The sequence below is a fragment of the Bubalus kerabau genome, chromosome 11 (assembly GCF_029407905.1).
Source record: "Bubalus kerabau isolate K-KA32 ecotype Philippines breed swamp buffalo chromosome 11, PCC_UOA_SB_1v2, whole genome shotgun sequence".
Taxonomy (NCBI): domain Eukaryota; kingdom Metazoa; phylum Chordata; class Mammalia; order Artiodactyla; family Bovidae; genus Bubalus; species Bubalus kerabau.
In genome coordinates, this window is record NC_073634.1 from 109,629,711 (window position 1) to 109,650,528 (window position 20,818).

General features: G+C 55.2%; 1 protein-coding gene across 2 annotated transcripts in view; it reads left to right on the plus strand.

Annotated features, from left to right (window-relative positions):
• CACNA1B (calcium voltage-gated channel subunit alpha1 B) overlaps positions 1-20,818 on the plus strand; it is a 210,061-nt gene that overhangs the window by 103,583 nt on the left and 85,660 nt on the right. For both annotated transcript variants that reach the window (XM_055541721.1, XM_055541722.1), the window contains exons 16-20: positions 7,913-8,030; positions 8,857-8,924; positions 11,865-11,971; positions 18,634-19,413; positions 20,282-20,499. In XM_055541721.1, the coding sequence (XP_055397696.1) occupies positions 7,913-8,030; positions 8,857-8,924; positions 11,865-11,971; positions 18,634-19,413; positions 20,282-20,499 (1,291 nt within the window). The remainder of the gene's footprint in view (positions 1-7,912; positions 8,031-8,856; positions 8,925-11,864; positions 11,972-18,633; positions 19,414-20,281; positions 20,500-20,818) is intronic.

The following is a 20,818-nucleotide window of genomic DNA, read 5'->3' on the forward strand; positions in this document are numbered from 1 at the left end:
TACCTCAGCATGAATTAGCCTTTGGTGTCCATATGTCCCTTCGCTCTTGAATCCCCTTCCCCTTCAGCTACATTTTAATGTGTTATTTCTTAAGCTGGGAGTAGGTACACAGAGCTTTAAATATTATTCATTGTACCTTTCTGAATGTGTGAAATAATACATACTTTAAAATTAAATGAATACAAAAAAAAGATAAACTGCTGCTGTTGCTGCTAAGTTGCTTTAGTCGTGTCCGACTCTGTGCGACCCCATGGACGGCAGCCCACCAGGCTCCCCCGTCCCTGGGATTCTCCAGGCAAGAACACTGGAGTGCGTTGCCATTTCCTTCTCCAATGCATGAAAGTGAAAAGTGAAAGTGAAGTCGCTCAGTCGTGTCCGACTCTTCGCCACCCCATGGACTGCAGCCTGCCAGGCTCCCCCGTCCATGGGATTCTCCAGGCAAGAGTACTGGAGTGGGGTGCCATCGCCGTCTCCGAAAAGATAAACTAAGTTAACATTAACCTAGAGAAAGCTGGTGTAGTAGTAACATCAGCCAAAATAGAAGGTGAAAGAAAGCTTTCTTAAAAAGAAGCAACTGCATCTGCATAACAATAAAGGGGAGATTCAGTGTAAGAACACGGCCCCCAAAAGCAAAGATTGACAGAATTACAAAGAGAAACAAAAAGCCCACTCTCTTTTCAGGGATATATATTTCCAGCAAATGGAAGGATGAAGCTGATGAGATTAGGAAGGATCAGGAATCAGCTGATGCCTACAACTGATGGTGGATAAAACGCTCATTCAGGGCACAGAGGACTTCTGCAGAAACTGATCACTTGTTAAGTCATTCAGGAGATCCCTACAAGTATTAAAGAATTGCTCTCCTACAGTAAACATGCTTCTTATAAAAAACAAGTTTTACTTATTTATTTAAAATTTGGCCACACTCTGTGACATGTGGGATCATATTTCCCTGTCCAGGGATCGAATCTGCACCCCCTGGATTGGAACGTGGCGTCTTAACCACTGGACCACCAGGGAAGTCCCAGAGCACATCCTTGGCATTACTTAAATAAATGGAAACTACCAGTAAACAATCGCATAAAATCGTCCCCATATTTGAAAGCTGAGGGATTGCGTTGAAGAAGACATCACAGTGAATAGTACAGAATACTTAGAACTGAATAATAATTAGCAAAACTTAAGAGGATGAGTTTGAAGCAATGCTTAGAGAAAAATTTAGAATCTTAGAAGCAACTATCAAAATAAGAAAACGACTAAAAATAAGAGAATGGCTGAAAATAAATATGTTAAACACTCATCTTAAAAACTAAAAAAAAAAAAAAAAGAATAATAGAGTAAACCAAAGAGAAACTGAAAGCAGGAAAAAAATAATGCTAAGAGCAGATGTTAGTGAAACAGAAAACCGACATACCAAGATAACAAAATCATAAAAAATTCATTGTCAATAAGTGCATGGGCATTCAGTCATGTCTGACTCTTTGCGACCCATTGGACTATGGCCCTCTGAGGGCTACAGATGTGTACAGATGTGTATCCTTCAGGGATGGCACCACCAGGCATTTCTGGGTTGGTGTCTCAAAGTATCTTGAGTGGGTGACGGGTGTCCTGGAGGCCTGTGTTAGGACAGCAGTCGATCAGAAGGTCAGATTCCATCTGAGCCTCCTGGCTCCTCTTCCGAGCTCTCTCTCCCTCCATAGCTCTGTGAGGCAGGGGCTTTGTTTTGCCTGCTTATGATCATAAGTGCCTGAAGGTTGCCTGGCGCACAACAGGCACTCTGTTGGCTCAGTGAAGGTAGATGCAAGAAGTCTGAAATGAAGGGCTCAAAAATCGAATCCAATTCTGCGTAAAGTAGAGCCTCATAGCTAAACTGCACTTATCTCAGTAACACAGTAATTTGTCAACGTAATTTCCTGATCTCTACGTGTTAAAGAGAAAAATAAGCATATCAATAGATGTAGAAAGTAAAACGTTGACATTATGATGAAAAACATGTTATACAAAGAACCTAAAATACTAAGGACTCAAAAACAAAAAAGCAACCCAAAACAAACCCACAGCTAGGTGGGCTAGCTAATATGGGTGAGCTTCCTTTTTGAAGGGACAGAGATGCCCTAAACTTGACTGTGGCAATGGGTGCGGTGGCCGCACTCCAGTTCTTGCCCGGAAAGTCCCAGGGATGGGGGAGCCTGCTGGGCACTGTCTGTGGGGCCGCACAGAGTCGGACACGACTGAGGCAACTTAGCAGCAGCAGCAGCAACAGCTGCATATACGTGTGCGTGTACTAAAAACCACGGAACTGTGCACTTTAATGACTGATATACATGATATGTGAACTATATCTCTTAATTTCTTCTAAGAATCCCTTAGAAGAAATGAAGTAGCCCTCAAAAGTAGTCCACAAAAGAGTCCAAAATGCAGTACTTGGGTGCTATCTCAAAACTGCCAGAATGATCTCTGTTCATTTCCAAGGCAAATCATTCAATATCACAGTAATCCAAGTCTGTGCCCAATCCCTAATGCCGAAGAAGCTGAAGTTGAACATTTCTATGATGACCTACAAGACCTTCTAGAACTAACACCAATAAAAGATGTCCTTTTCACCATAGGGGACTGGAATGCAAAAGTAGGAAGTCAGGAGATACCTGGAGTAACAGGCAAGTTTGGCCTTGGAGTACAAAATGAAGCAGGGCAAAGGCTAAAAGATTTTTGCCAAGAGAACGCACTGGTCACAGCAAACACCTTCTTCCAACAACACAAGAGATGACTCTACACATGGACATCACCAGATGGCCAACACCAAAAACAGATTGATTTATATTCTTCACAACCGAAGATGGAAAAGCTCTATACAGTCAGCAAAAACAAGACTGGGAGCTGACTGTGGCTCAGATCATGAACTCCTTATTGCCAAATGCAGATTTAAATTGAAGAAAGTAGGGAAAACCACTAGACCATTCATGTATGACCTAAATCAAAGTGGAAGTGACAAATACATTCAAGGGATTAGATCTGATAGACAGAGTGCCTGAAGAACCCTGGACAGAGGTTCGTGACATTGTATAGGAGGCCGTCCATGATCAAGACCACCCCCAAGGAAAAGAAATGCAAAAAGGCAAAATGGTTGTCTGAGGAGGCCTTACAAATAACTGAGAAAAGAAGAAAAGTGAAAGGCAAAAAAGAAAAGGAAAGATATATTCATCTGAATGCAGACTTCCAAAGAATAGCAAGGAGAAATAAGAAAGCCTTCCTCAGGGATCAATGCAAAGAAATACAGGAAAACAATAGAAGGGGAAAGACTAGAGATCTCTTCAAGAAAATTAGAGATACCAAGGGAGCATTTCATGCAAAGATAGGCACAATAAAGGACAGAGATGGTATGGATCTAATGGAAGCAGAAGATATTAAGAAGAGGTGGCAGGAATACACAGAAGAATTATACAAAATAGTATCTTCATGACCCAGATAACCATGATGGTGTGATCACTCACCTAGAGCCAGACATCCTGGAGTCCAAAGTCAAGTGGGCCTTAGGAAGCATCACTACAAACAAAGCTAGTGGAAGTGACAGAATTCCAGCTGAACTATTCCAAGTCCTAAGAGATGATGCTGTTAAAGTGCTGCACTCAATATGCCTGCAAATTTGGAAAATTCAGCAGTGTCCACAAGACTGAAAAAGGTCAATTTCATTCCAATCCCAAAGAAAGGCAATGCCAAAGAATGTTCTACCTACCACACAGTTGCACTCATCTCACACATTAGCAAAGTAATGCTCAAAATTCTCCAAGCAAGGCTTCAATAGTACGTGAACCGTGAACTTCCAGATGTTCAAGCTGGATTTAGAAAAGGCAGAGGAGCCAGAGATCAAATTGCCAACATCTGTTGGATCATTGAAAAAGCAGACTTCCAGAAAAACATCTGCTTTCTTGACTACACCAAAGCCTTTGATTGTGTGGATCACAAGAAAATGTGGAATATTCTTCAGGAGATGGGGATACCAGACCGGCTTACCTGCCTCCTGAAAAATCTGTATGCAGGACAAGGAGCAACAGTTAGAAATGGAAATGGAACAATGGACTGGTCCAAATTGGGAAAGAAGTACATCAAGGCTGTATGTTGTAACCCTGCTTATTTAACTTATATGCAGAGCACATCATGGGAAATGCTGGGCTGGATGAAGCACCAGCTGGAATCAAGTTTTCTGGGAAAAATATCAATAACCTCAGATATGCACCTGACACCATCCTTATGGCAGAAAGCAAACAGGCACTAAAGAGCCTCTTGATGAAAGTGAAAAGTGAAAGTGAAGTCACTCAGTCGTGTCCGACTCTTAGTGACCCATGGACACCAGGCTCCTCCGTCCATGGGATTTTCCAGGCAAGAGTACAGGAGTGGGTTGCCATTTCCTTCTCCAGGGAATCTTCCCGACCCAGGGATCAAAACCAGGTGTCCCACATTGTAGACAGATGCTTTACCATCTGAGCCACCAGGGAAGTCCAAAGTGAAAGAGGAGAGTGAAAAAGTTGGCTTAAAACTCAACATTCAAAAAACAAAGATCATGGCATCTGGTCCCATCACTTCATGGCAAATAGATGGGGAAACAATGCAAACAGTGACAGACTTTATTGTCTTGGCTCCAAAATCACTGTGGACAGTGACCAAAGCCATGAAATTAAAAGACGCTTACTCCTTGGAAGAAAAGCTATGACCAACCTAGACAGCATATTAAAAAGCAGAGATATTACCTTGCCTACAAAGGTCCATCTAGTCAAAGCTATGGTTTTTCCAGTAGTCCTGTATGGATATGAGAGTTGGACCATAAAGAAGGCTGAGTGCTGAAGAATTGATGCTTTTGAACTGTGGTGTTGGAGAAGACTGTTGAGAGTCCCTTGGACTTCAAGGATATCCAACCAGTCCATCCTAAAGGAAATCAGTCCTGAATATTCATTGGAAGGACTGAAGCTGAAGCTCCAATACTTTGGCCATCTGATGTGAAAAAGTGACTCATTGCAAAAGACCCTGGTGCTGGGAAAGATTGAAGGCAGGAGGGGAAGGGGATACCATGGATGAGATGGTTGGATGGCATCATTGACTCGATGGACATGAGTTTGAGTGAGCTCTCGGAGTTGGTGATGGACAGGCATGCTGCAGTCCAAGGGGTTGCAGAGTTGGACACGACTGAGCAACTGAATGAACTATATCTAAATAAAACTGTTATTTTAGAATGATCATAGCACACATTGCAGATAAAAGATTGTTGATGGTGAATTTCATGTGCAACTTGAGTGAACCACAGGCTGCCTAGATTGAACACTATTTCTGGGTGTGTATAATGGTGTTTCTGGATGACATGAGCATTTGAATTGGAGGACTGAGAAGGCAGATGTGGGGCCTGATCTAGTCCACTGAAGGCTTGAGTAGAGCAAAAGGCTGAGTAAGGGAGAGTCCACTCTTGCTGCCCAAATATGTTTGAGCTGGGACATTCGGTTTCTCTTGCCCTTGGACTCAGATTTGGGCTTAAACTTACACCGTCATGTCTCCCAGTCAGCTGTGGGTCTTGGGACTTACTCTCCATAATCACAAGATAAGATATACCCAGACATCTCCTATTGCTTTTGTTTCTTTGGAGAACTCAGACTAACACAGGTTGAAAGCATTATGACTAAAGAAAAACCAAGGGTAGCTAGCATTCAGGCAGTTGAAGTCGATGTAATAAGAAAAAGGAAGAGGTAGGAGGACTGGAAAGGAGTGGACAGCTGATGTGATTACACAGAGACCCAGAGAATCAGCTAGAAACAATAAGGGAATCCAGCAGTGCTGCTGAACACAAGAGAAGCGTTTGGAAGATAGAGCCTTTCCATATGCCTGTATTGCTAAGTTAGAATATTCAACTAAAATGAAAGATTTCACTTACAGTAGTCACAAAAGCTATGAGTTACCCAGAAATAAATCCACAAGAAGTATGCAAGACTTTTACATGTGAAATTATAACTAGTTATTAAAAGACCTGAAGAACTGAAAACAAATGTTTTTAAAGGGGAAGCCTTACTGTTGTAAAGGGATCAGTTCTCCCTAGTTTAATCAGTGATTCAAATCCCAACAGAACTTCTCTTGGCATTCAGCATGTTGATTCTATGGGATGGTAAATGTCCAAGAATAGCAAAGACAATTCAAGGTGGAGTGATTTGCCCCGCTGTGTATCAAGACTTACTATAAAGCTACCATAATGAAGATTTTGACGTCTAAAGACAAAGTACCAGAGAACAGACTAGGAAGCCCAGAAACATGCCCAGACTTTTGTAGGAAGTTGGTCATATGCAAAAGATGGCATTTAAATCAATGGGGGATGGGTTGGGTGGGGCGTAGGGATGGAATGGTCAAAAAATGAGCGTTCTGTGTGGGAGAAAAGTTGATTTTCATCCTCATGGTAGACAGAACATAACCACAAACTCCAGTTGGATTAGAGATCTAAAAACCAAATTTTAAAATGATTCAAAGAAAATGTAGGAAAATTCGTCATGACCTTGGGATGGAGAGGGACTTCTTAAGAGGCAAAAAGCAGAAACCATAAAGGAAAGAATGATATATTTGACTTCATTAAACTTTTTAATAATTCAACAAATTAGTTAAAAGCAAAAGGACACAGGCAGATTTTTCCAGCAGACATTGGAGACAGAGGACCAGTGTATGCCGGACTCACTCTATTTATTTTAAAAATTAATTTATATATTTTAATTGGAAAAAAAAGAATATACATATGGAAGTCAGCAAGAAAAGATGAGTCATGAAAAATATAAGCCAAAGAGTTGAAAGGGCCACGGAAAGGAGATCTGAGCAGATGTCCCACCTGACTGGCTGCTTCTTCACCCTGCAGGCTGGGAGCTATCAGAGGGTGTGACGGTGCTCAGTTTGGGACGAGGGTGTGAGGAAGACACAGCCTGAGTTGCTGATGGGACAGTAATTTGGGATAAGCGCTTTGGAAACATCTAGTTACGTCAAGAGTGTGCAGAACCTGTGATCCAGCAGGCCCGGTTCTAGACCGACTTCGTGTGCACACTGGGGCACCTCGCACTGCCGGTCAGGAAGATGGGTGAATATGTGGAAGGGCCCTGGGCAGCACTTTCCAGGAACAGTGGGCTTATGTGTCCACATGGGTCGAACTCAAGAATGCAGGGGTGAATGAACAGAACCGTGTGTGTAGTCTGGCGCTTTTCTCTGCATGTTTGGAGCACACAGGGTATATTGTGTGTGCACATGTGTGTGGTGTAGATGGCAGTGCACCCCAGATTCGTGATCGCGGTTGCCTGTCAAGGGTGATCATGGGCGGTGGGACCTGCTGCAGATACGACAAACCGTCCGCAGTCTCCATCTTGAGAGGTGGACGCGTGAACGTCTGTTATCTTATCCCCTTGCACTTTTCCAAAATACAAATGAAAATGAGACCCGTTTCCTGATGGGGCAAGGATTGTGTGTAGCTGCCCTCATAGCCTGGACCCACTGGACTGAGGAGGGAGTGACCTGGAGGGTCAGAGGCTGCGGCTGCTGTCTGGCCTTGAGAGCTCATGCTGCCCCTGAGCCCTGGGTTCCTCACTTGCGTGGCAGTGACCTGGCAGCTGGGGACGTGGGGAGCCCACTGGGCGGACCCCACTGGGCTGACTCCACGCAGCCCAGTGCTGGTCTCCTCGCCTTTGCTCGCCTTCTCTCCCGAGAGCTCCCTTTCCGTTCTTGGCAGAGACTCAGCCCAGCAGCCGTGGCCCTTCTGGAAGTTTCTTTGGAGGCCCCTGGGCTGCCTTGCGTGTCATCCAAGAACCTGTGTGTGCACACACGTATGCCCTGGGCTCAGCTGTCCCTCCCTGGGCATGTGTGTGGGCTGTGGGACGCGCTTGGGTACTCTCCCTCCCTTCCTCCGCAGATCCTGACCGGGGAGGACTGGAATGCGGTGATGTACCATGGGATCGAGTCACAAGGTGGAGTCAGCAAGGGCATGTTCTCGTCCGTGTACTTCATTGTCTTGACGCTGTTTGGGAACTGTATCCTCTGCGGGCTGGGCGAGGTGCCTCCTGGGTCCCTCTCCTTCTCGCCCACCGTGGTGGGGTGGGAAGGGAGGACTCGGGGAAAGACATGGGCTTTGAGCCTGAGGGCAGCTGTTTGTTTTGTTTTCACTTTAATTTAAATTAATAATTAGGTTTTGGCACCAAGCTTTTAAAAAACCTCCCCCTGGTAGAAATGAATCTGCAGGGAAGCACAAGGGAAGGTCTTGTGTGGAGGATGCTCCTCAGGCTTGTGTCTGGAGTCGGGAAGGGGCTCTGCAGGGTCAGGGCAAGCCCAGCTGGGGAGGCTCTGCAGCGGGTGTCCCCATCCTGCCTGACTAGAATGTTTCCCTGTGGCTGGACCCCAAAGGGCACAACCTTCATCCTGCTCTCTGGGCGTGGCAAGGCCTCTGGGTTGCCCGCGGCTGTGGTCAATGCCAGGAGGCAGCAGCTGACCTCAGCGTGCTGTCTCATGGGCTGCTGCAGCCCTGCATAGGTTCATCCATGAGGCGGAACCCTGGGGTGCGGTTCCCCCTGAGTCCCAGGGTATTAATACCTCCTTGCTAGACAGGGGGGCCTGAGCTGCAAGGTCACCTACCCAGAGATTGCGTCAAGGAGGCTAGGGGGCCGCCGCCCAGCAGCTGGGCTGGGCTGTGTCTGACGGGGGCTGACATGGCTGGAGGGTTGGGGGATCGGGGGACATCCAGGAAGGAGGCAAGGCTGGCCAGGACCTGGGGAGATGGGCCCCTGTGTTGCATGGAGGAAGCCGTGGCCTGACCCTGGGGAGGCTGGGGCATAGATGTCCTTCCTTAGCTGGAGCCACCAGACACCCTGCTGAACGTCTTCCTGGCCATCGCTGTGGACAACCTCGCCAATGCTCAGGAGCTGACCAAGGTATGTGGATGGGTACACACCTGCAGCCCAGGGATGGGTGGATGGGGGTCAATCCATGTCACTCTGGAGAGGCTGCGGCGTCATGAGGGGGGCCAGGTCCTGCTTTAGGAACGTGTGGCCATTGTCCAGGGGCTCTCCTCAAGTCCTGGATATGCAGGGATGTGGGGGCACAAGGGGCAGGGGACCCTGTGCCAGGAAGGGGGGTGACCATGAGGGCCACTTTTGGGAAGTCAGGACCCGGGAAGGATGACCAGAAAAACAGGAGGTGGTGTGGGAGCAAGAGGTGGCCCACAGGAGATGCAACCCAGAGGCAGACCCGGATGATGGGGGCGCGGCTGCCCTGGCTTCAGGATTGAAGGGCATGGTGGCTTCAGTGTGTGAAGTGGGGGCTGTGTCCTCTCAGAGTGAGAGACATTGTGAGGTGGGCCCTAGGGGACATCCGATCTGAACACCCTAAAGGGCAGTGAGGGGACCCTGTGGTCATCCCCAGGAGTGAGGGTCCCTTATGTTCATCCTCAGATGGTGAGGGGACCCTGGGATCCTCTCTGGGAGGGGAGGGGACCCCTGTGTTTGGTCTCCTGTGTGAATGGCTGAGCTCGGGTGGCCCTTGTGTGGTGCTGCCCTCGGATTTTGGGCCAGGCTGGTGGCTGGAGGAGCAGCTGGGGTTTGTTCCCAGCACATCCGCACCCAGCGGGATGGCTTTCTCTCCAGGCTGTGCCCCGCGGGAGCCAGCTAATAGTCATCTCGCATCCCTGAGCCTGTGGGGGATGTGATCACACACGTCTCCCCGTGGCATCCCTCCGGATGATGCGGCTTACTCTCACGCTGTCTGTCCCGGATGGTGCAGGCCGCCCGCTGTTTCAGCCTCGGGCTGGCGCTTTGACAAGCCTGGCTGCTGGCGCGAAGGGGCTGTGGTCCGGAGGCCTGAGGACGCTCTGAGCCTCAAGGGCATGCACCTGCTGTCTGTGTGCGTGTGCCTGGGTGCACACCTGTGTGTCTGTCTGTGCGCTCGCCCCCACTGTTCCTGACAGCCACCCACTCAGTCCTGCACGTCCCAACACTCTTTACACTCTCCCTGCTCTGGGGCTTGACTTGGGTCTCCCCTGGGGAAGCTGGGCTCTGGACGTCTCTGCGACTCTGGTGTCCATGTGCTCCTGGCCCTGCCTCCCCACCTGGCCCCCTGGGAAGAAAGTTCCCCCAGAGGCTCATGGGTGCCCCCGCCTCTGCCTCCACTAGACTGGGCTGGGCTGTGCCTGGGGGTCTGGACTCCTCCCTTCCTCTGAGGGTCGGGAATGCCCCTGGCCTGCCTATTACTGTTGGCAGTTGGTGGACTGAATCTCGCAATCCAGGAGCGGCTGGAGAGTGGCCCAAGCCCCTGGCTGGGGGGACCGGTGTAGCCACAGAGCACTTCTGGCATCAGGATTTCTGGAGCCCCGTGAACCAGGGGTGCTCAGCAGCCTTGGTGATCTGGCACCAGCTGTCCTGAGCTTGAGGTCAAAGTTCTCACTGCCCCTTCAAGGTTGTCAGTGGGAGGACGTACTGACAGGCCGTGTCCTGGGGCCCTGTGTCCGTGCCTGGACACCCTGTGTGGTGGCCCCTTTGGACAGACTGCCCTAACTCAGGGGTCCCCTCCCTTTTGGAGGCGGAAGTGGAGGCCTGTTTGAGTCAGGCTCTGGGCACTCCTGGGCTGGCCAAGGGTCCCAAAGAGTGGGGCTTGGTGCTCCCTCCTTTGTGCTCCCGCTAATACACGGGAGCGTCGCTTGTTTTTTGAAGTAGAAATAAACTCACGTCAAGTTTGTAGAACACCCACTGGAGTGACTTGAGGGCCATAAACCAGGATGGAGCCTGGAGCTGGAGGAGGGGCGTCCCTTGGGGGCTTCGTGGTGGGTCTAGTTCTGCTGCCCTCTGGGGCCTGAAGCTGGAAGCTCTCTTCTCCATGGTGGGAAATGTACAGACAGCTGACAGGGGCTTAGTTGCCATTATTGTGCCCCTAAAAGCAAATTCAAGGATGTTTGGGATGTGTTGGGAATGCCAGCTTCCAGAGGAGCCAGGTGGGCCTGGGGTTGGGGTCATGAAGGAAATAAGGGTGGTCCCAGTGATGTAGCTGGACCACACGGAGACTGGTGGGCCTGTAGACTCAGCCTGGAGCTCTCAGCCTAGAGATCTGAGGAGCAGAACATTTTGGTTTTGCCTGGTGATGTGGGCTCTGGGCTGGAGGGTCCATCCTCCTCCGTGTGGAGTGGGCAGAGGTGGGGCAAGGCGTCTGCTCAGGTGTCACATGCCGGCCCGGAGGCAGAGAGCCTCGGGGCTCTTCTCCAGGAGCTCAGTGAGGAATGGAACCCATGGTCAGGCACAGTCACCGCTGGGGATAGGTGGTCGGATGTGACCCGGTAGGTCCAGGTGGAGAAGCTCTGAGGTTGTGAGGTGGCCCTGCTAGACACTCCTGGGGAGGGCTCCCGTGGGCGGTGCTGCGGGGCACCCGGGCTCAGGGCGGCCAGCTGCCCCTCGCGCTGGCTCACTGCTCTGGGGCAGAGACGGACTTTGTTCCAGTGAGACAAGTGCTGGGGTGGGCAGGAGGGGGAGCAGGTGGGAATAGAAAGAGGGGTTTGCATTTCGCCAGGGTGAGACTGACATGCAGGGATGTGTTCCTGGGCTGGAGCTCCAGAGCGGTGATGTCAGCCCTGAGCATGCGGGGAAGGCTGCTGACGGGACTGTCGCCTGCAGAGATGGGCATAGCAGGGGTGTCTGGAGCCTGGTGGGTCGTGCTGAGGCAGGAGCCAGCTGTCTGGCCTTCAGCTCAGGGGGCAGGAAAGACTCAGAGGCTCTAGGATGAAGAGCTGGTGGCACGAGAGGAGGTCAGGTGGGGCTGAGGCTTCTGTGGAATCTCAGAGTGGACACAGCACTCTCAGGCTAGCTACAGTTTTCTGTCTGTCCAAACAGGATGAAGAGGAGATGGAAGAAGCAGCCAATCAGAAGCTTGCTCTGCAAAAGGCCAAAGAAGTGGCTGAAGTCAGCCCCATGTCTGCTGCGAACATCTCCATTGCCGCGTAAGGCTCTAGGAGTGGGTTATGGGGTGGTGGCAGGCCTGCTGCAGAGCCCAACTCCTGGGGCTTCTAGAGAGGGGCCCTTGCCTTGACTGGAGCCTCTCAGGACACAGCCCTCCCCAGGAGCTGAGATGGGAGCAGTGGCTCTCCTCCCCGGCAGGGGCCTTTGAGCAAGGAGACCCCCAGGTAGAGCCTCTGGCTTCTCCCTGCCGGGATGAGAGTGAGGTGTTGGCAGCGCTGTGGGTGGGAGCGGCCTGCTGACGTGGTCCGCCTGGACAGCCTTGGGTGGCTCCAAGTATGTCTGACTTTGGCTCAGTTTTTCAGAAATGTGTTTTGTGAGGCGAAAGATTCAACATGGTACTTCAGCAGCCCAAGAGTCTTAACTCAGTTTCCCAAAGCATCTTTGAGTTTTTGGTGTTGGGACAGAGGTCAAGAGGTGGCCTCTCTGATGAGAGGAGGTCAGGTGGGGCTGAGACTTCTGTGGAGCCTCCAGGCACCTTGTAGGAGCACCGCTGCTGTGCCCTGGACTTCAGAGTTGGGGCAGAGCACCCAGCCCAGGGCCAAAAGCTGCAGCGGCTGCGGGAGGTTGGCCCCCGGGAAGGAGGCGGGAAAGTCTGGTCCCGTGTCTGGTCATTGGGTGACCACAGGAGAGCACAGGAAGTTTGGGGCCAGACTGAGTCCACCTGGAGCCGCCAGTCTTGCCTCCGGCCCCACGCTCACCACCGCCCGGCCCCTCTGGCGCCCGGGGCTGACCCATGGGCCCTCGCTCTGCAGCTGCACCCCTCTGCTGTGCTGACTGAGGTCAGAGTGCCAGGGGCAGCCTCAGGCCCTTCTGTGGTGATGCAGGTGAAAGTGCTGAGTACTCTGGTGGGGGATGAGTCTGTGGAAGTGTGCACATGCATGGGTGAGGGTCATCTTAGCAGCTCGGTCTCGCCTGGAAGTCACAGGGCCATGGCCTGTTTTCTAGGAGGGCATTTGCAGAGGTCCTGTCTCTAAGGTGAGCAGAGGTGGTGGCCTGTGTGGGAGAAGAAGCAAAGGGAGGTCCCAGGCCCTGGGGGTGAAGGCAGGGGGGCAGGGGCCTGCAGAGAGCCAGGCAGGACGCAGCTGCCCCCACTCCACCAGCTGCTGGGGCCTTGGAGCCCAGCTGTCCTGGAGTCTTGTTGTCTGGCCAGTGCGCCTGCTCCGTCTGCTTGGTCCTGGGCTTACAGTGACCCTGGTGGCTTCCTGTCACAGCCTCTTCTCCCAAACCGTGTAAGCTGCTGGCAGTCTGCATGGAGGATGTGGTGGTGGCTGACCAGTCTGTTCACGTGGGCCTTGTGTGGTTTCTGTGTACCGTTTGCCTTCGTGCTGTTCTGGAGGGGAGTGTGATTTCCTGTGTCTCTGCTGCTGGCCAGGGCTGCCTGCTCCTTGGGAATGTGCGGCAGGGCATCCACCCCGACCTGGGCAGAGACTCCAGAGAGGAGGGGCTCCTGGCACAGCCACAGGGAGCTTGTCCAGACACCAGAAAGGGAGGGCTGGATGCTCTTCCTGTTTCTCCGCCCCCACCCTGTTCAGGACGCTGCTGAGCAGGAACCAGGCTGTGGACCTATGTCCCCAGGGCCTGGGGGACACTTGGTGCTCCCCTCACAGCAGGCCCTGAGCTCGGCGCTGACCTGTCCATGCCGCGGCCAACCTGGGGTGTGTCCAGGTGCTGGCCCCTGGGTCCTCCTGTGGGTTCTGCAGGCCCACCCAGGATGCAGCTTTGGGTCCTCAGCCCACCTCTGATGCACGTACAGGGGCTCTGATGTGACCCCCCCGAGGTCCCATTTCCTGGAGGAGGTCTGGCCTCAGGCATGGGGGTGGGGTGAGGCTGCTGTGCGTGGCTGTTCATTTTTCTCCGTCAGCTGAGGCATCTGAGGGCGGGGCCTCCCTGAGACGGCTGCTCCCACGTCCGTCTGTCCATCTGCCTGGCTCCCTGCTCCGCTGGCAGCACCAGCCTCTCACGGTCACTTCTCTGTCTGAGCTGCTGAGGTTGGGGGACAGGGTGTCGCCCGCCAAACCTGCTCCCAAGCTGTGCTGTGTGGCTTGTGAGACGGGGCCTGCTGAGATGTGCTCTGTGGGCCTCGGATGCTTGGGGCAGTTTTAGGGTCTCTGATGTTTGAAGGGCTCTGTGGACCTTGCCCGAGACTCTGCGCTGGCCCCTCCTGAGTGGGGTGCCCGAGTCACTTGAGCCTCCGTGGGGACCCCAGTGTGTGTGGCTGCAGGGGACAGTCCTCTCAGGCTCCTTGGAGGGGGGACACTCAGGCCGATGTGGTCATCCGAGATCTCGGCTGCGTCAGCCTCAGGAGCGCTGGTGCCCATAGCCCCTCCTGCACACATGTTCACACTCACAGCCACTCTTGATGTTCACAGTCTCAGTCACACTCACACACACTCACAAGTTCACACACTGGGTCATGCACACTGCTCTGCTCACTCTCTTGGACACATGTGCCTCTCTGCATGTAGGGTCAGCAGGCCCGTGAGGAGTTTTGAGCTTCTCACATGTTTGTTGACTCAGCCTTGAGAAGGTAGAGTTGGGTACCCACCTGGTCCTCCCCTGGGAAAGCTACCTTGAAGGGAAATGACTGTAAAGAGATCTCTGGTTTCTCTCTATTGATTTTGGAAAAGCTTCTAGAAAGACACTCAAGGGAAGATGGGCTGGTAATGGAACCTGTTTGCCCCTGGGAAGGGTGGTGGTGAGTGGGAGGCAGTGACTCAGAGCCTGGGCAGCCTTGGCTGGGGGCCAAGCACAGTGGTCGGGAAGCAGGGCCCAGGCAAGGCCGCTAGCAGGTAAGGCCCCTGTGTCAGCCATCTCTGCTCCGTCTTGAAGGGGTTAGTGGTCCCCAGCACTGGGGGATGGAGGCACCAGGTCCGACAGAGGAGGGCTGTTGAGAATTGCAGGGTGGGAGGTGCCTGCTCTTTCCGGCCCCGCTGCCCTTCCAGGGGCAGTGGGCACAGAGCTGGGTTGGTCGGCTCAAGGTAACCTTCCTGCCCTCCAGCCGTGGTGGTTGCTGCTCTGCTGGACGTGCGCGCTCTCTCAACTTCTCCTTTATCCCGAGGTCCCGGCTGGTGTCATTCTGACGGAAGTGTCCCTGGCCTCCGGCCTGGATGCACGCCGAGCCTCTGTCCTGACCAGTGCGGCTGGCGCGTGCTCTGGCTCTCTTGGAGCGCTCTCTGGTGTTCTCACTTTGTTCTGTTTTGTTTTTTGCATGTGCAGTTTTGTAAAGCAAACTCGAGGTACTGTATCTCGCAGCTCATCTGTCTCCAGCGTAAACTCACCGTGAGTCTCTCTGCTACAATTCCCATCTGTGGCTTCATGATAACTACACGCCAGCACCTTTGCCCCTAACTCTGCTTTCCCACTCCAAGTCATTCGCTTCAGGGGCAGCTCCAGGGCCACCGCCCGCGCCCCGCTGGGGACACGGGCGCGCTTCCTGGCGCCCCACATCCTGCTCAGCCTGCTCCCGGGATCAGGCTCTCTGAGCTCAGCCCCTCCTCCTCCCCTGGTCTGTCCTCTCTGCTGTCTGTCCCTGTGCGGTCACTCTGGCATCATGAGCAGGTCTGCTTTCCCTGAGGTGACCACCATGGGGAGCCGTTGGCTGTCTCCTTGCAGCTCCTGTGAAGTAGAAGTAGAGGGTCCTCAGGGGCTCAGGGCATATGTGGGGCCCTCCTGCTCCAGCCTGCCTTACCTGGGAGAGGACGTCTCTGTGATCCTTAGGAAGTTCTAGCGAGAGCAGAGCTGCTGCCTGTTTGCAAGGCTGCAGAGACAGGGAGAGCCTGAGGTGGGGCCACAGGAGCACTGAGGTGGCCCTGCTCGGGGGTGACACCAGTCTGACTGTCCCCAGGGGCTTCTTCCTGCAGGTGAGAAGTCCCTGGGGATGGCCGGGTGCCCTCTCTGTGCCCTGGTGCTGACTGGCGCTCCTGCGGTCCCTGAGCCCCATCCCCCTGTTGCTGGGCAGCACAGAGCTGGGCTCGGTGTGGCCACAAGAATGCAGAGCTGCTGGTTGTTGGGCCCCTGATGTCCACAGGATAAGAGTCTGGGTCCCAAATGATTGACTCCAGGCTGGCAGAAAGTGCGATGCATCGTAGGTACCCACAGTGTTGTACCTGGGCTGCTTCTGCTTGTCACAGCTAGGGGTGACTGAGGGGTGACAGCTTTCTCAGCGCAGAGACCTCAAAGCAGAGCCATGCCACAGAGGCTCCTTCTGAGTCCTGTCAGCACGTGGCCAAACTCAGCTCTGCAGGCAAGCCGGGCTGGAACGTGGTGGGGCGGCTCCTCCCTGGGCCTCCTTCAGGGAGGCCTTTGCCTGGGTCTGAGCCGCCTGCCACTCTGCACTGGGGGTCTCTTGTACGTCCTGAGCTGCTTGGGAACTTGGTGGAGAGGCATGGCGTGGGAGGCGAGCACTGGTCACAGTGCGCCATGCGTCGGGCAGAGCAGGCACAGAGGCCCACAGGCGGGTGCACCTCAGCAAGGCTCAGACCCAGAGACACGTCCAGAGAGGCAGCCATGCTACATGCTGGGTGGGCACAGATAGTCCTAGGGGGCGGAGGCCCAGAGTGGCAGCAGTCCAGCGGGAGCGGGGCTGGGAAGTTATGCAGGGAGCCTGGATGCACTCTCTAGTCCAGCAGGCAACCCGCCTCTTCGTGGACTTGAGCTGGTTCCTGGGTGGGACGGAGCTGTGTCTGAGGGTAAGGGTGAGGGCAGAGCCGTTCCTCCTGAGCCACCACGTGTCCCCATCATCTTCACTGCCTGCCTGTTTGTGTTCTGGCAGACGGCACAGGTCCCAGGGCTCATGGCTGCATCTGAGCAGGCCGCCACCTGCTGCCCATATGGCTCAGAGTCCAGGCCCATCTCCGGCTGCTGGGCTGATAAGGAGGCTGACCAGTGGCTGGCTGTCGGCTCTCGTGGCCTCCTGCACCCGGGGAACTCCCCCTGGTGGCTGTTGTCCACTGTACAAGGTTCAGTCTTCTTCAGAGTCGGACCCTTTGTTTTGATGCCAGCTGGGGATGGGGAGGTCCCCTGGGGCTCTGGGTTGAAGCCAAAGAAAGATAAGGTGGGTCTGTTGCGAGGTGACCTCGGGAACGGCGCAGCAGGTCAGGGCTTGAGGGGTCAGCTAAAGGTGTGGGTCGGCAGATGGCCGGAGAGGCCAGCAGTTGTCCCTATGTGTCTCCTGCCTGCCCTCCTGCTGGGCCCCCAGGGACAGACATCAGGCTCTGCTGCTCTCATACTTCCGAGGTGCTTGCCTGGAAATGGCTCCCCACCCTGAACCTGGACTGACCCTACAAAGGGCAGGACTAGTGTGGTGCTCAGCGGCCGCAGCCCAGAGCCGGGGGTGGGGCCTGCCCAGCCGGCCCTCAGGGCCCTTGGGTTGTGGCTCTTGGCTGTGCTGTCAGCGCAGCTGGGGTCTGCCCAGGCCTCACGTCTCCTCAGACACTCGTTCCCTCTTGTCCTTGCATGCGTCCGGTCCTGGCTCCGTCAGTGCCTTGCTGTGGACCCTGTGGGTCACAGCTCTGTGCTCAGTGTGCCGTGGGGACAAGAGGAGGGCGTGAGGGCTGGGGAGGTGGCCAGATGCCACCTGATCCAGATGCCACGGCCATCCTTGTCCTGTGCTGCCCCTGCTGCCCAGGGGGTTCTAGGAACCTCTAGAGGGGAAGGCAAGACTGGCCCTCTGAGGCATTTTCCACGTGGCCAAGGTGGTGTTGGGGTCACCAACTCTGGGGTCTTGTCTAGTGAAAACTGCAGAATGCAAAGGGCTTCCATGCACCCTGGGCTGTGGACCCCCCGTGACCATGTGGGTGAGCTTGGCGGGTGGCCGTCAGGGCCTTCAGGAGCCTGTGCCATGAGGGCTGAGCCCGGGCCACAGGCCATTCCTGGTGCTGGGGAGCTCTCAGCCTCTGTGGAGCCAGGAGAGAGGGGGTACTGGTGACCACAAGAGGGGGTGTCCAGCCCCAGACCTGATGCTGGGTTGCTGGGCATTCAGCAAATGGTCATTGAGCTGAGTGGCAGCTGCCCAAATGGGTCTGACCAGCTCAGGGAGAGTGCCTGCCCGACTCCTGAGGGCCAGCTGTCCCAGGGCCCCTCACTCCCTGGGCCGCCCTCCCCTCTGCTCCTGATGACCCACCTCTTCTTGAGTTCCCTCTCAAACACCCTCTGTGTGCTTCTGGCCAGTGACTCTCCTCCTGGAGGGAGAGACGGAGAAGCCCCTCCTTAGGCAGCCCCCACCCAGTCCCACTCCATTTGGACGCTGCCCCCCTCCTTGCCCCATTTTGGCCTTCCTGGCAGGTGGCCCCCCTGCCCGAGAAGCCCATCTGCCACCTCATGCTAGTGCCTGCCATTCCCACTGCCCTGCACCCCTCGTGCCCTCCGGCCTGGGCGCCCCCCCTCAGGTGAGGCTCTCACAGTCTGTGGGCTCCGCCACAAGGGGCATAGGGACGAGGTCTGTTAGCCCGGGTATCTGCCACCGACTCAGCCCATCCACTCTGCTGGGCTGGCCAGGACTCCTGCCGCCTTCTTCCCTCCTCTCGCCCTGCGTCCCTGCGTCCTCTGCCATCCGTCCATCGCTCTGTGTCCATCAGTGGCTTCCCCTGCGAAGCAGAGAGGTGGGACGCAGCGCAGGGGGCTCACAGGGGCGGTCTCCCCACAGCAGGCAGCAGAACTCGGCCAAGGCGCGCTCGGTGTGGGAGCAGCGGGCCAGCCAGCTGCGGCTGCAGAACCTGCGGGCCAGCTGTGAAGCGCTGTATAGCGAGATGGACCCCGAGGAGCGCCTGCGCTTCGCCACTTCCCGCCACCTGCGGCCCGACATGAAGACGCACCTGGACCGGCCGCTTGTGGTGGAGCCAGGCCGGGATGGCGCGCGGGGGCCTGCGGGGGGCAAGGCCCGGCCCGAGGGCGGGGAGGCCGGCGAGGGTGCCGACCCGCCGCGCAGGCACCACCGGCACCGCGACAGGGACAGGGACAAGGCCGCAGCCCCGGCGGGGGAGCCGGACAGGGCGGACGCCCCGAAGGCGGAGGGCGGGGACCCGGGGGCTCGGGAGGAGCGGGCGCGACCGCGCCGCAGCCGCAGCAAGGAGGCCACAGGCCCCCGCGAGGCCAGGAGCGAGCGAGGCCGCGGGCTGGGCCCGGACGGCGGCCGGCGCCACCACCGGCGGGGCTCCCCGGAGGAGGCTGCGGAGCGCGAGCCCCGGCGCCACCGCGCGCACCGGCACGCGCCGGAGCCGAGCAGGGAGGGCGCGCCCGGGAGCAAGGGCGAGCGGCGAGCGCGGCACCGCGGCGGCTCCCGGGCCGGCCCCCGGGAGGCCGAGAGCGGCGAGGAGCCCTCCCGGCGGCACCGAGCGCGACACAAGGCGCCGCCCGCACACGAGGAGGCGGAGAAGGAGGCCGAGGCGGAGGACAGGGACAAGGAGCCCCGAAACCACCAGCCCAGGTGAGTCGGCGCGGGGCGGGGGCGCGGCCCCGGGGGGAGGACAGTCCGCCTTGTTGGTGCTGTGTGAGAAATCCTTTCACCCGCGTGCTGGGGAGCTTGGCTCAGGGAAATTAGCCTAGTCTAAGGGGCCCAGGTGCAAGGGAGGCTTAAGGCAAAATCGTTGGGACTGGTTTGGAACAGGAAGACTTGGAAAGAGCAAGGTGACCCAGAGAGAAGAGAAAAATGGGGAACACTGTGAAGGAAGGAGGATCAGGAGAGCCTGGGGGAAACCTGAGGAGGCCTCCAGGCTAATGGTGTAACGGAAGGGGGCTGGGCTGTGTACCTCTGACAGAAAGAACCCCGCCCTATTCCCTCCCCAGGCCAGCCAGCCTGGCCCCGCGCTGGGACAGGATTCCCAGGGTGACTATGAGAGCCTGGGGGTAACGGGCTGCTAGGCTGAGACCAGCAATCTCCACACTTGCCAACAGGTCACAGACCACCCGGAACTCTCATAGTCAGAGGCTGCAGCTCAGGATCAGCCCCACCTAGGGCAATGTCTTTGCAGAGCTCTGTGCTTGGCCCTGGTGGGGCCCCAGATAGGTAGGCTTAGGGTAACATCCTCTTCCAGGCTTCTTTATTCTGCCAACAGTTCTGTTACATACACATAATGTGATGTCAGCCATGCCTGGCCTTTTGCCAGGGAAAAACAGGTGAGTCAGCTGCAACCCTACCTTTCAGATCCCAAAACACAGAATGTATAGGATAAAAATCAGAACAGAGGAGGTGGTCAGGGATTTATTTGATCAGGATAGGGGTTTAAGAAGCTGGGTTTTGCAGGTAGAATAGGAGTTTGGGGCTACATCACTCTGATGTGCATTATTGGTTGCAGGGAGTCGCACTGTGACCTGGAGGCCAGTGTGGTCATTGGTGTGGGCCCTGTGCATGCCCTGCCCAGCACTTGTCTAGAGAAGGTGGAAGAGCAGCCAGAGGATGCAGACAATCAGCGGAATGTGACTCGCATGGGCAGTCAGCCCTCAGATCTGAGCACCGCTGTGCATATCCCAGTGACGCTGACCGGGCCTCCCGGGGAGACCACGGTTGTTCCCAGTGAGTATCTCCCCTCAGCAGCTAGGCAGGGCCCCCTTGTGTGGGCCCATTTTGTGCTCCTTCTTCCCCTCCTGCTCCGCAGCGGCCACTGGGGACAGAGCTTGCCTCTGAATGCTCTCAGCTGGAGAGTCTTGGCTGTCGGCATCTGTGCCTCCGCGTCCCTTTGCCTTCCGGGGCCCAGAGGAGCACTCTCACTGTTACCGGTCACTTAAGCCTTAGTCTCCTCGCTTCCAAAAATATTTGCAAGTTCCCAGGTAAGTGCCAGGCACGGTGTTAGTGCCGAGGCCCAGCAGGAGGGAGCGTGACTGGCTGTCCTGGG